Raw genomic sequence first — 14,708 nt, forward strand, 5'->3', positions numbered from 1 at the left:
ATGACATGATTGCTGGCGTATTGGGCGTGTGTTGGTTTGATTGATTGCCGTTGTGCCGTGGGGTGCAGTAGCACGTGCCCCCGATGGGATAGCATTTGGGAAAGCTGAGGGGGGATGGGATGGGGAAAGTCAATCGATTCTGCTGTGGTTGGTTAATGTTGATGTTGATGATATTGAGATTGATGTAGAAGAGCTGTATTAAGGGATGGATATAAGGAATATGTACATAATTGCTGCTCTTGTGTTATCAAGTCACATGCTGTCTTATTATCGATAGATGGATAAGCGGCAATCAGCAATGACGAAGATGAAGTTCTCTCCAAAAAAAAAAAAAAAAGCAACTTCCCTCACCATGAACTCAATCTCGCATCATCCCTCACATAGTGTCTCTTGGCACATCACACACAAGCAGCTCCTTGCGAAACTAGCTCCAAGCTGCAGGGTGGGCTGCGGCTTCGTCTCCAAGCGGAAATCGGGTCTCTCATCTCTTCTCCCCCCCTCCACACCTTGCATATCGTCTTTCTATCTATCCGCCGCCTCCGTTTGATAACGGCGTGCTGTTTGCCCAGCCCGCCTGTGATTTGCTGGCTTGTTTGATCGGCCGGCCAGGTGCTTTGGGCCAAGATACAAGTTCCATCATTATAAAACCGAGTGGGAAGCTACACTCTTGTTTCCGGGATGCTTGCTTCCCCTTCTTCTTCTACCCTTTGCCTTTCCCAGGCTTCACTTCGCCTCTTTTTTTGTCTTGTATTAAACAAGGTTGTATCTTATAGCTACCTGTATAGTTAGCCAGACGGATCTTGAAGGAACTTGAATCTTTTTTCTTCTTCCCTTCTATCCCTCTTCTTTTGCTTCTTCATCTCTGCCCCTCTCGTTCGTGTCTGCCCCTCCAACCCCCCACCACCAGAAAAGGGCAAGGAGGATCAGCCGTTTGACTTTACCCCAAACAAGTTCATATATATAAATAAAAAGACCGCGTGTCTTGTCCCGGCTGGAAACAGCTTCTCGATACCCGTTCGATGGGAGAGACCGTTATTGTCGTCACGAATGGTGCACAAGACGCCAACGCCTCGTCGGACTCGTCGACCCTCTCCAGCAGCCAGGACGACCAGCCTCCTATAGCGGAACCCCCCGACATATTAGCTATAGAGAAGCCGCATTGTCCTCACACCCTATCAGCCCGGCGAGTAGCTGAGCTCCTCCAAACCGACGCCGAAGATGGACTAAGTGTCGAGGAGGCTGCCGCCCGCTTGGCTCGGGACGGCCCAAACACTATCAAGGGAGCAAAGGGCATCTCCATCTGGGAGATCTTTCTCCAACAGGTTGCCAATGCCTTGACTGCCGTGCTCATCGCCGTAATGGCGCTGTCCTTTGCCATTCACGACTTTGTCGAAGGTGGCGTGGTCCTGGCCGTCATTCTCCTCAATATCATCGTGGGGTATGTTGCAAAATGAAACTGACGCAGAAAGGAAGAGACCAAGCCTACTGCTATAGCCATTATTTCTTTTCTTTCTTCTTTCTTTCTTCTACTTCTCTCTTAAAGGGAACCATCTACATGCTTCCCACTACTTTTCATGTCTTGCTCACACGTTATGAAACAAAATTACAGGTTGATCCAGGACTATCGCGCCGAGCAGACAATCCAGTCGCTCTACGCCTTGTCTACTCCCAAATGCAAAGTCATCCGGAATGGGTTCAACGATACCGTCAAGGCAGAAACCCTAGTCAAGGGTGACCTGGTCTGGCTCTCCACTGGAGACGTAGTTCCCGCCGATTTACGTCTTGTTCAAGGCATCAACCTCGCAACGGACGAATCTCACCTCACGGGTGAATCTGTAGCCATCAGCAAGAAGCCAGACGTCATCTTCAACGACCCCAATCTCCCTATGGGCGATCGAACAAACTTGGTCTACACTGGCAGCTCCGTGACTCGAGGCCGGGCGACTGGCATTGTAATATCCACCGGGATGAAGACCGAGGTGGGCCAGATTGCCGAACTGCTGCGTCAAAAGAAGAAGCAGAACACTGGCTCTGGCCCCGTCAGCAGGTTCCTAATCAACTGCTACCAGACTAGCAGGAACATTCTTGGCCTAGAAGGGACGCCTCTGCAAGTCACTCTCAGCAAGTTTGCTCTCCTGCTATTCGCCTTGGCCATTTTACTAGCCGTCATTGTCTTCTCTGTTAGTAGGTGGGACATTGACGACAATGTTCTGCTGTACGGCATTTGTGTTGGCGTCGCCGTTATTCCGGAGTCCCTCCTTGCCGTACTTACCGTCACTATGGCTGTCGCTACCAAGGCAATGGTTAAGGGACATGTAATCGTTCGCCAGATGCCGTCTCTCGAGGCCGTTGGAGGAGTAACCAACATTTGCTCCGACAAGACCGGCACCCTCACCCAGGGACGCATGATTGCCCGCAAAGTGTGGCTTCGAGGCGGCCTCGTTGGGCTTATCGAAGGTACCTCCAACCCATATGATCCGAGCAGCGGCACCGTGTCGTGGTCCGGATCACTCGTAGGAACTTGCTTCAACGCCTTTCTCGACACTCTGGTCCTATGCAACAACTCCACCGTTAGCGACGGCAGGAAGGAGCTCGAAACTGACTCCAGTAGTGTCACAACAACGGCCTTTGGGTCAGATGAATGGAAGGCAGTGGGGGAGCCTACGGAGATAGCTCTCAAAGTCTTTGCTCTGCGCTTTGGGAAGAATAAGACTGCCGGCGACGAGCTCGTCGCAGAGCACCCCTTTGACTCGTCGTGCAAACTCATGAGTGTTGTCTATGGTAGAGACATCGATGCCAAGTCCCAAGTGTATACCAAAGGTGCCGTTGAGGTAGTTGTGCCGAAGCTCGACGAATCTGAAGAGCTGAAGCAGACGATCCACGCCAAGGCAGAGGAGCTCGCTGCTGAAGGCCTCAGAGTGCTCTGCATCGCCAACAGATTCCTGGACAGGGAGAAGGAGGACGCTCACGACCGCGCCCAGGTCGAAAGTGGCCTTCACTTCCTGGGGCTTGCTGGTCTGTATGATCCTCCCCGTCCAGAGACGGCCGGTGCAGTGTCGCAATGTCGTCAGGCCGGTGTTGCCGTGCACATGGTGACGGGCGACCATATCAAGACGGCGACTGCGATTGCATACGAAGTCGGCATCTTGTCGCATGACGTACCCTTGTCCCCGAAAACTGTCATGTCGGCGATCGATTTTGGTAATCTTACAGACGACCAGATCGATGCCATGGATACCCTTCCACTTGTCATTGCCAGATGCAGCCCCCTGACCAAAGTCAGAGTCATCAAGGCATTGCATCGCCGGAAGGCGTTTTGCATCATGACTGGTGACGGCGTCAACGATTCGCCAGCACTGAAGCAGGCCGACGTGGGCATAGCCATGGGCGATAGGGGAAGCGATGTGGCCAAGGAAGCGTCGGACATGGTGCTGACGGATGACAACTTTGCATCCATCGTGACAGGCATCAAGGAAGGACGCCGGCTTGCAGACAATATCCAAAAGGTAGGCTTGTTGACTCCTCCTAAGCCACGCATACTTGTACAAAGATGATTGGGCTAACGTGTATATGCTTGTAGTTCCTCTTGCATCTCCTCACTTCCAACTTGGCCCAGGTCATCCTTCTATTGATTGGGCTGGCGTTCAAGGATGAGGACAAGATTGCTGTGTTTCCGTTGTCGCCACTCGAAATCCTATGGGCTAACCTGGTCACCTCGTCACCCCTTGCTCTTGGCTTGGGCTTGGAAGAGGCGCAGCCAGACATTCTGCAGCGTCCGCCCCGCAACTTGCGGTCGGGAGTCTTCACCTTGGATCTGATTCGGGACCAGTTCGTGTATGGCACCTGTATGGGGTCTCTCTGCCTGGCGGCATTTATGCTGGTGGCTTATGCATCTTCTGGACAGGGCTTTCATGACCTGCCTATCGACTGCAATGAGAACGGCCACGGCCATGCTGGATGCGGCCTCGTGTTTCGTGCGAGAGCCGCGACGTTTGCTACTCTGAGCTTTTTGCTCCTGATTACTGCTTGGGAGGTGAAGCACTTTCATCGTAGTCTGTTCAACATGGACGAGAGGTGGAAGGGCCCCTTGTCCGTCTTTAAGACAATCTATCACAATCATTTCTTGTTCTGGTCCGTTGTTGCGGGATTCATCATTACCTTTCCTGTCATTTACATTCCTTACGTCAACAAGGTTGTGTTTAAGCACCAGGCATTAACGTGGGAGTGGGGTGTCGTGTTTGGCTGCGTGGCGGTCTACATTGTGCTCATTGAAGCCTGGAAGGCTATCAAGCGCCGCTTTAGCCTCGGCATCGACAAGCATCCCAACCAGGCAGCCATCTCGCAGGCGTAAGTCTGTATGTGGCTGAGTCTACTAAGTTGTTGGAGTTCCACAAGGCACACTTGAGGGACAGAGACTTTTTCATTCTTTCACTCTTTCTCGAAAACTTTTCTCAAACAGTTTGGCTACTATACTATCTATCATCAGAATGTCTACAGTATAAGTATAAGTATACGTATAAGTTATGCAGTATTAGGTTATTCACTCGTTTGGCACAAATTGGAATCTTTTTTGTTTTTGAGTAATTCGTCTCTCCTGTCAGATAACGCGTAATTTCATTCTAGTAAGTGATATGTGTGTCTGCTGCGTAGGCTATCTAAAAAGCAAAGTGTCGTGAACCGTATCTAATGCTTGCGTGGAACGTAAAGTTGGTATATAGTTGGGATAGTTGGTATATGTGTGAGTGAGTTTGAGCCGGATGGGCTTGGATGCTTTGGAATGTGAGTGACAGAGATGTTTGGAGTGTGTGAGTGTGTGGTTATGATGTTTGGTTAAGATGGTGCTTATGCAGTCTTGATGTCGGTTTGGATGACCTTTGTTTTTGAGTGTTAGTTTTGTGAGGTTGAGGGAGGGAGAGATGGGGAGCACGTACGAATTTCCAACCGCTGATGCCTTCCCACTTTCCGCGGACGTACATTTCGTAGCTGGAGGATGAGATTAGCTTTGTCTTTGTTTACTGTGGCTTGAGTTTTGGGGGAGGGTTTTTTGCTTACCATTGCGGATCGCTGATGCGGTCGACGAGGGGTTGGATGTTGGGGTTCTTGGCGAGAGCCTCGGTCCAGTTCCACGGGTCGGCGTCGGAAGCTGCCTTGTCCTGTTTTGTTTTTGTTAGTTTTGCTTTTTCCCAACTGACTTGTTAAGTTAGATGGGATGCTTTTTACCTTGAGCTCGTTGGCGGGACCGTTGGGAATGTCCGTGTAGACGCGCTTCTTGGTCTCGCCCTTGAGGAAGTTGGGGGCTTCGCCGGTTTTGCTGCCGGTGCGGACGTAGCCTCCTGTGAAGGTGACTTCGGGGACGAGCCTGAGTGAGAGGAATGTTAGTGTTGATGAGGGTGAAAAGGGAGGGGGGGTCGGTGACTTACTCGTTTTGAGCGGTAAACATGGCGGCATTGGGGTTTATTTACTTCATCTTGGCGGTGTATGTGATGGACATGAGCTGCGTGTAGCCGGAGCAAGTGACGGTGGTTCTGTGAATCAGTTAGCTTTGGTAAAGTTTGGGATGGAGGAAGTGAGTGGGTGGGCGTACGCTCGGTTTGCGGGACAGATGACGGGGCAGTCGAAGTCGATGTTGAGGGTGACTTCGTTGCGCTTGGTGTCTACGAAGGTGTCTGATCCGTTGAACGCGGTCTGAGATAATGAGTTAGTTTATGTAAGAACACATTGCTTGTTGGTTCATGTTGAGAACATACCTTAATGTGGTCCGTGACGACTTGCTCAATGCCGGTGGCGGAGGCGTACCTAATGGGTGAGATGATTAGCTTTGTTTGATGAGGGGGGGTCGGTGACTTACTCGTTTTGAGCGGTAAACATGGCGGCATTGGAGTGAGTGATTGCCTCCGTCTTTTCTTCCTTGATGGCAATGTTGACCTGCGTGCTACACGAGAGGGTTAGAGGTAAAGTTGGATGTAAGTGGTGGTATACTTACTTCTCGTCCTGAGCTGGCACTGTGAGGGTTTTGACCTGTATGGGTTTTTGTTTCAGCATCAAACTGGACCGACAATGGCGGTGATAAAAAGGGGAGTACGGACGGTAAAAGGAGACAGCTCTTGGATGATGGGCTCGTCGAATACGAAATCAGAAAACTCGGCCGTCCAGTTGTCGAAGCGGAGACTTGTGCACTGCTTGTTCTGAACGCCAAATCAGTTAGCCTACCCCCCTCAAATCAAAAATATGAATTGTTTTTTCTCTTTTTTTTTCTCTTGTCCTTTTTTGTTTCTTTGATTATGATGATGATATGTACATACGCCGTATCCCTTTGGCTTGCTCAAGTTCTTGAGCAGATATGACCTTGAGTTGCCTTCGGGGTGGAGCTCATGCTGGAATTCTGACCCGCTGGATATCCAGGACATGCCGAGGAGACTAGCGATTATATGTGAGTAGGAATCTTATTAACCAAATAATGGCTGAGTACAAAGATTTTTTGCAGAATCTGAGCAACCAAATTATGGCGTAATAAGGAGATTTTTTTGCATACTTGGCTAGGTCAGCGAAGGGGCGGCTTATCCCGTGTATGACTTTGGATTCCAGCTCCGAGGTCGTTGATTCATAGCTGATGCCCTGCGGTGGGGAGTTAGTCATGATTGAAAAGAAGGAGAAAAATTAAAAAGGGCGAGGCTTAGGAAGTAGGGCGGCGGTGGTGGTTTCGAACCTTTAACTTGAAGACAGCTTGAGCGCGGCTATGAAAGGATTGTTAGTACATGAATTTTACGGATTGTCAGGGTAAACTTGAAACTCACCGAATGTTCTCGTACAGCGTGTCGGCTTTGCGTTCAAAAGTCTCCCAAGTCTTTGTTTTCGTGTCAGCGATTCTCCTCCCCAAATATCGTGGAAACTTACCTCGGCCTGTTTCGTCATCTCACCACAAGCCTCTCCAAAGTAGGTCATCTTGGCCTTCCGGACAGCCTCCTCCAGCTTCTCGGGGGTATCCAGCGTAAAGTCGACGACGCCGGACAGGACCTCGTTGACGCATCGGTTGAGCGCCTGGCGGTTCCACTTGTTGACGAGGGAGTCCAGGAGCAGCAGCTTGGCGATGTGGTAGTCGGAGATGCCGCTGGCCAGCCTGTTGCGGGCCTCGGTGACGCGGAGCTTGGCCTCCTCTTGCGAGAGGCTGAGGTGGGCGACGTTGCTCTCGAAGGCGGCCTTGGCGGTGCTTTCGCAGGTGGCGAGGTGGGATGTGATTTTCTCCTTGGAAAGGAACCTGGTGACTTGGAGCGTGTCGCTCTGGTTCTTGAAGTCGTCGATTTGGGCCTTGACGACTCGGTCAAGCTCCTTGTCAATGTATGACAAGAATTCCTTCAGAACTGTTTGAAAGTGTTAGCAGCCGATGGTAAATGAGGTAGGGGAAATAAGATATTCTTACCAGCTGAGTACTTGTCGCCAAATGTGCTCTTCTTGGCAGACAGTTGGTTGTCAAACTCATTCAGGTAGTGGTCATACAGGCGGTTGCTCATGGACTTCTCCTTCAAAAAGGTAATGAGGTTTTCACGGGTTGCTGTGGTGTCAGTGAGGGCCTTGAACTCTCCAACATCGTCCTTGGGCAGCAGAGACTCGTCCAGCTGTCTCTGATAAGCTGCGAGATGTTTTTCTAAAGAAACAAGAAACATTAGCCAGAGAATCGACAAAGAACGATTCGTAGTCTCATCTATTCAAACTTACCAAGTTCCTGGGCAACGTCCTTGGCCATCTCCTGCTCTCGAACAGTAACCTTTGCCTTGACAAGGTTCTTGGCCTTGTCAACCTTTTCCGCGTAATTCGTCTTAATCGTTTCTGCATTCTCCCATAGATACTCAGTATCGATGGTGTTATTGTAGTGCGTCAGATGAGAGCTCTGCTCCTCATCCGCGCTCGTCTCCCAGATAGACTCATCGCCAATCAGAGTCTCCTGATAAAGCTTCTCAAAGGCGGCAGCAATTGCCTCGGAGCTTGTCGTGTCCTGCTCAACAAGCCATGAAGCCCAAGCGGTATTGAGGTTCTGCTTGGCAATCGCCGCTGCTGTGAAGAATGCGCGGTCGTATGTGACTGCGTAGTTTCCCCTCAGAGCCTGCTCGTCGTAGGATGAGATCTTCTTCTTGTAGGCTTCCAGCAGGTCGCCGTGAAGCTGATCCAACATCTTCTCTGAGGTGTTGGAAGAAATGGATTTGAAGTCGGAGACTGCATCATTCACGGTGTCTTGTATTGAGGCAATCAAATCAGCCAGCTCCTTCTCGGCGAATGCCTCAATCTTCTGGAGGTTTGCGGCCAAGACTTCATTTCGCTGGCCATCCGACTCCTTGATAAGACTCTCACACGTATCCCTAGGATCGTTAACGAACTGCCAAAAATGCTACAGTAGGGTTTGCTCCTTACTTGATGGTCTGTTGTGAGAGGTATTTGAGCGAATTACGCACATCCGCCATGCATTTGTGCATAATACGATCGAGTTTCTAAATCCAATTCATTTAGCACAAAAGTGACATACAAAGACAAGACAAATATGAGCATACCTTGTTGCAATCCTTAGTGCTGATGAGTGCTGGGTCCTGGATCAGCTTATTGCATGCTTCCCTAAAGTCGTGGTGGAGTTTGATGTGAGATCTGTTAATGGCCTCGTTTTCGGCCGCCCGCCAAATATCGGGCACGTGAAGCTGGCCGTTTTGCTCAAGCCGGTTGATGGACTTGACAATGCTTGACACAAAATCTGCGGTTGAAGCACCAGACAAGGGAGCTCCGGCGACGAGTCGAGGAGTTCGGAGCATCTGGGACAGCTGGGCTCGCAGGTTCTTGAAGTCTTTGACGTAGTTGTCGTTGAAATCATCGAGAACAAGGAATTCCTTGGTCTTGTCGTTGATCTGGCTCTGCACTCCCTCCTTGAGAGAGTTGCCACGAAGCAGGTGAACCTGGATTTGTGTAAGTACTTGTCGCTTCTCCCTTCTTACATCACAAATGTTAGGTCATGAGATGGCTTACTGTGACACCTTCGAATTCGGAGGACAGCTTCTCTCGAATCTTGTTTCTCCTCTTAACCGCCTCGGTCCTGCCAATTTCTTTTTTGAGGATGTTCTTTCTGACATCATCCACTGGTTGGGTGATTAGTATTATTATATGTGAAATGGTGATTCATTTCGTATCATGTAAACTTACCCGAGCCTCCAAGATCATACCTTTTGACGACTGTTAGACCAACCAAATCTGATGCATGTCGAATGGAATCAAATGGGAAACTCACTTGTTGATAATAATGACCAACTGACCAAACTTTGGTCCACTGGTCTTCTTGTCACCACCGAAATTTAGCTTGTTAGCGGCCAGCGTCATCATCGCCAAGCTCGTCAGGATGGTGTCCTTGGCAACATCTGTAGTGTTGAAAACGATGACACGAGAGCATAGAATGGCGGGAGTGAAGAGCATGATACTGCAATTACTTTTAGCATCTGCCAGCATGGTAAAAAGGGTGGATGCTACTAACTCGTACAAGTCGCCCTGGTCTCCATGGCCTTCTGTGTCGAGGAAGGCAACCTTTTGAGGGTTTGCCAATGCCACCTCTACGCCGTCATCAAGTCTGGAGAATTCCTTGGCACCCATAATCTTGTTTCCCAGATTTGTACCTATGCGAGAGATTGAGTTAGTAATTATCAGCAATATGCACAAATGATTCTTCTTACCTCTTGTCCACGATTCGGCTCCGGGGCTGGTGGAAAACAGCGGCTCCTCCGTGCATCCCGCAAGAAGGTTCATGAGGGTTGATTTGCCACTACGCGTCGGACCCATGATGCTGATGAGGTTGAGGGCATCGTTAATCTGTCGCAGATGATGGTTGACGTCGTCGTTGCACTGAAGCACGTAGTTGATAGCCTCGTCAGGGTCGACGTCTGTAGCATCATCGAGAGCAATCTTTTCGCTTGCCGTCTTGACGCTGACGGCCTTGACACTGGTGGCCCTTACACTGGCGGCCTTGACGCTGGGAACATGAACGCTGGTGGCATTCTCACTGACGACAATCTCGCCATCAGCATTCTCACCATCAGCGTTCTCGCCTTCGGCAATATCGTCGAGAGCGTCTTCGCTAGAGGGCTCCTCACTAGAGGGATCCTCGCTGGGGCTCAATTCGCTAATAGGCGCGTCGTCCTCATCCTTCTTGACGCCGTTGTCAATCTCAAGCCATCGTAGCTGGTCGCTGGTCCCGCCAGCAACCAGCTGGAAACTCTTTTCCTCCAGCTGACTTCACGGTTGGGCTCTGGTTAGCACACATGCATCCGGATCATTGCGGTGAGAAGAGATAAGACGAGCTGGTTCCATACAGTGAAGGGTCATTGAGATCCATAGATGAGCTGTTCATGCGCTCGGTGGACGTGCTGAAGCGGCCATCGCTTCTTGAGAGTCGCTCTACAGGTTTGGCATCAGACGACTGCAATTACGCGGTGAAGGAATCAGATAGGGCAAGAGTATCATACTGGCTGACTTGGACCACGACGGCATGCGCTGAGACAGCGACCTCATTCGCATAACCATGATGGCAGTCTTTTGTCAATGCTTGACGACGGATACTGATGAAATGCTTCACTTGATAGCCGTCGCTGGCATTGTATAATATAAAATGAAGTTCTCATCAAGCGGTAAAGAGAAAAAAGGCTGGAAAGCCCCCCAAACGCCCACTGAAAGGGATTAGCTCCCAGACAAGGATCATGAATGGATACAACTTGTGCCAGCTCCGAGTCCACGTCAATGCAAATCCTGGTGTAAGGCGGCGACATGTGATAGGCCGTTTGCAGGGCCTCTGCTCAAGTTGGGCTGCCATAACGTCCTCTTGCGGTGCCTGACTCTGCTTGCACAAGGCGACCTTTGTGAGGACCCCCTGCTATGCCCTGCTATGAAAGGGGTCCATCTATCCCGTTACACGTATTATTGGGGACATCAGGCGGTCACACACGTGGAGACTCGCTTCACTGACTCGCGCCTCGATTTGTGCTTTAGGGACTGGTGCGTAGAACACGTCAACCCATGAAGGCCAACCTATGCCTGAAGCGTGATAACGTCGTGCACGACGATAAGGCGGGGATCCGTCCATTGGCCTATAAGGCACTTGGAAAACGGTGGCGATGGGCCAAGGAATCGATTCATCGCATTGCGGTTCACCTAAAGACTAAAGTACATGCAATGCATAGGACGGACGGGCATCGTCTGCAGCGCGAACGTTAGGGGTCATCTGCACATGCAACCCTTTTAAACCCATCAGGATGTTTGCAGGGAGCAATTGCAAGCGCCGCGGATGCCGCCCGGAAACCCTTTTATCGACGTCCAATTGATCTTTGCTGGCCGAATGACTCTGATTCTGACCCAACGTCTGGTCGGTTTTGGTAGGTGGTTTCGAAGAATGGGCTCCTGTTTCCCGTTCCCGCTTCCGCTTCTTGTCTTCTCGCCTCCTCGCCTCGCCTCCTCTGTCCCGCCTCCTGTTTGCTTCGTTGCCTAGGACTCCTCAGAGTTTCGCCTCCTTTGGAGCCTCTTTCATGCAACTGCTTGCTGAGTGGCTTGTCGGGGAATCCAAAGTCTCCGCAATTCGGAGCAAACGCGTTGAAATAAGCAGAGATACTGTCCGTGCAAGGGGGTAAACTAACCCAAGCTCCCGCGCATTAACAGGCCGCCGTCCTTTCACCGAATCTTCGGAGCCCATTGCATAACTTGTGCTAATCCAGATAGCTAGCGGAAGCACCCGCGTTGGCCGAAGCGGATGAATAATACAAATGGGAACTCACATCCAGCTGACTGGGAGGAGGGTCCAGTCTGCAAGTTTCCACTTCTTTTGCATCTTCTTTTTCTTTCCTACTGCACACCGAGATGACGGTTGTCTAGTTTGGGCAGATGCTAGTGCGGCCGGGTTGGGTGAGAAAAGAGAGAAAAAAAAAAGTAAGACATTGTGTGTGGGGGTCTTTGTGATGAAGAGAGATTTACCTGCAGCTGCGGTCAAGCAGAGGAGATCACGAAGATGTGCCCCATATTGTATCCTGATCCTGTAGAGAGAGAGGATGTGCAACTATGACTGTGACTGTGCCGTTTGTTGTTGTGCTTTCATAAGACACAGCCACTGCATACACGAGATAAACAGACAAGCAAAGCAACACAAGATAGATAAAAAAAAATGAAACAAAAATGAAACAAGAGCCCAAATTGCCACCACTTGCTAAGCGATGCTTGAGCACCATCCGGGATATAAAAACTCGACATCTGAAAACAGGGTATCGAAGCCTCGGCGCCTGCGCTTAGGCCGCGATCGCAACATTAGCTTCAACAAACCGAGCTCTTTCAGCCAACCAAACTCACAAACACTCAAACGTCCACCAATCTCTCCACAGGCAGATGAGTCCCCGGCTATCCACCTGCGGTCACCTGTCCGGTCCACCGATCAATACATGCATATTCTCCATAGGACTTGGTCTTTTACAGCCAGCATGCATCACGGCTGCATATATCCTTGTCTTTGATACCACGTATGATGATGACGATGGTGACGTCTTTGGACGAGACGATGTCGCTTGATAAAGTCCAACAACAAAGTGAGTCGAGTCTTATCCGTATGACCTCGTCCTTCTGGGTCCTTGGCTGGCATCGTATCTCCATTGGTCTTGCTGGTGCCCGCTCTACTCACGGACATCAGCTTCATCCACAGCCAGTCCTAACGATGTCTCACAATATTATAGTGTTTTTTTCTGGGAAATCAGCATCATTGGCCGCATAGATTCGTCCTAGTTTCTGGAACATCTTCTCATTGGTAGGTGGTCACCATCATTTAGTAATTTTCCGATGAAGATTGGGGATGTAGGGGGAGTGAGCATACAATTCAAGATGCCCTTATCCGTATATCGCACCAGATGCGCACACATCCTCGTTTGTATGTAAACAAGTTCAATATTCCCCAAATTCCATATCACGTATACATGGGATAAGCTCCACATGCCCCATCACGCCGTATCCGCCGTCAAGAGCTTAAACCGCTATTCCAGGATAAGTGATTCCAAGAGCAAGTTAGGGTACCCTGGCCTCGTCGCTGGCGAGATCCAAATTGCGGACCCCATCGAACAAGTTTGAAGTGGCATCACTTCAAACACGATCTCCCTCAGACGGCAGCACGTTGATCCGATCGCGTCGTGGATGCCCAGAATTACATGGCTCGGCATGACATCAGGCTCGTTTTGATTCCCCTGGTCGAAGAGGGGATGAAGGAGAGCGAAGGGTTTTCGTTCCGCGAGTTCGTCAAATATCGGCCCATGTACAGGTGCCAAGGCGGAGAGGGCTGGGTGATGCGACAGATGTTTCTGACGACACTGCACGTAGAGCTTGTATCGCTGTCTTCATGGGCCATATCATCTACGATGCCATTAATAGCGAGATGTCATGTGAGATATTAGGCGTAAGTCGTAGTGGTGCCATTCATTGAGCTTCCAATGCCCGCAATTCAAGGGTAGGTGAAATTATGATCCAGACAACAGTTGTTGTTTAGAACACCAACCAGTAACCTTAGCTAACATTCACCAGAAAGAAGCAATTCAATGGCTTTGCCATCTAAGAAACGGTCAAACCCTTTTCTCAGGTGCTCAAGATGTCTAGTGACGTCGGCTCGAGTCTCATCTAGCGAGGAGGTTGCGTTGCTTCGGCCATCAGGCTTTGGCAAGCCTCAACTGAGATGATGCAACGTTCTTGAGAGCAAACCATGCAGACTATTGGTATCGGCGTGTTATTACAAGAGAACTGAGTTTATGACTTGGAACATTGCGCATTTTCCATTCATAATTAGCGTTGCCAGTTGAGATATCCCACGTCCGACGAGGAAGAATATTGCATCTCAGATAGAGGAGTAAGTGATGCACTGGACGCGCAATCCCGGTGCAATTGGACATAGGCTAGACGGAAGATGAACTGGTTATCGCTTGTCTAGTTAAAGATGGGTGCCTATGCACCGTCCTTGTGACAATTCCTTCGCGAGGCTTTCTTCAATTCACGCGTGTTATCACATTCTAAGGCACGTTCTGATGCTTGGAGCTGGACAACAGCACCAGTCCGCCTCGCTGCACCGCTTCTCACCCCCGGCCTCGGAAATGGGCACCGAAGCCATCACTATCTAGCTGATTAGTGGTGGTTAAATGCATGTAGCTGCAATGGGCCAGGTAAGACGACACCGAGTGGTGAGGCGGCCTGGCTGGTAAGGTGGCATTGCCTGTCTGTTTATTTGCCTGCTTCCAAAGAGTCCGACGCGTGCTTTCTAATGTTACAATTTCTTCTCCATGTTTTATTTACGCCTTATTGAGGTGGTCTCGTAATCGTTCCACGTTGTTCATGACTTAGTGAATAGTTTCATCCAGTTTGGATTCATCTCATTACCGTCTTAACGGCCTACTACGCCCTTCTTTCCGCCTGGTTCTCTATCGGTGTTTTCATATCTAACGGTACTTGCTCAATAGACTGCACATGATGACTGATCGGAGGTATTCCTTCCCTTATCCATCCATCTATCTATTCCTGTATTTTTAGATTCCCCTCTGTCAAGTCTACCCTTTACTAATAAATATTCTGTCTACATACCGGTCACTTATGGATTACATGTACAAGAGTATGGACACGAATTGTTTCGTTTAAACAGTACCTTGGTTCAATGAACTGGAAACTATGTTCGAAGAAGAGCT

General features: G+C 49.9%; 2 protein-coding genes across 2 annotated transcripts; one reads left to right on the plus strand and one right to left on the minus strand.

The window, feature by feature from the left end:
* The first annotated feature begins 638 nt into the window (after positions 1–638).
* On the plus strand, positions 639–4,580 carry V8C40DRAFT_244335 (uncharacterized protein). Its single transcript, XM_083215628.1, has 3 exons — positions 639–1,438; positions 1,610–3,506; positions 3,581–4,580. The coding sequence occupies exons 1-3, from the start codon at positions 1,020–1,022 to the stop codon at positions 4,349–4,351; spliced, it is 3,087 nt and encodes a 1,028-aa protein (XP_083073752.1). The 5' UTR covers positions 639–1,019; the 3' UTR covers positions 4,352–4,580.
* V8C40DRAFT_287209 (uncharacterized protein) lies at positions 4,571–10,545 on the minus strand (the record flags this gene model as incomplete). Its single annotated transcript, XM_083222668.1, has 26 exons — positions 4,571–4,872; positions 4,932–4,983; positions 5,053–5,153; positions 5,221–5,359; positions 5,463–5,525; positions 5,585–5,685; positions 5,748–5,796; positions 5,849–5,932; positions 5,984–6,018; positions 6,087–6,185; positions 6,303–6,417; positions 6,533–6,615; positions 6,707–6,734; positions 6,795–6,844; positions 6,895–7,358; positions 7,418–7,642; positions 7,714–8,351; positions 8,404–8,480; positions 8,541–8,933; positions 9,004–9,113; positions 9,178–9,197; positions 9,263–9,448; positions 9,509–9,641; positions 9,699–10,255; positions 10,335–10,419; positions 10,488–10,545. 26 exons carry the CDS (start codon positions 10,543–10,545, stop codon positions 4,843–4,845), a joined length of 3,975 nt encoding a protein of 1,324 aa, XP_083073753.1. The 3' UTR covers positions 4,571–4,842.
* Between the last annotated feature and the right edge of the window lie 4,163 nt (positions 10,546–14,708).

This window comes from Trichoderma camerunense, assembly GCF_050948025.1.
Source record: "Trichoderma camerunense strain CBS 138272 chromosome Unknown V8C40scaffold_8, whole genome shotgun sequence".
Lineage (NCBI taxonomy): Eukaryota > Fungi > Ascomycota > Sordariomycetes > Hypocreales > Hypocreaceae > Trichoderma > Trichoderma camerunense.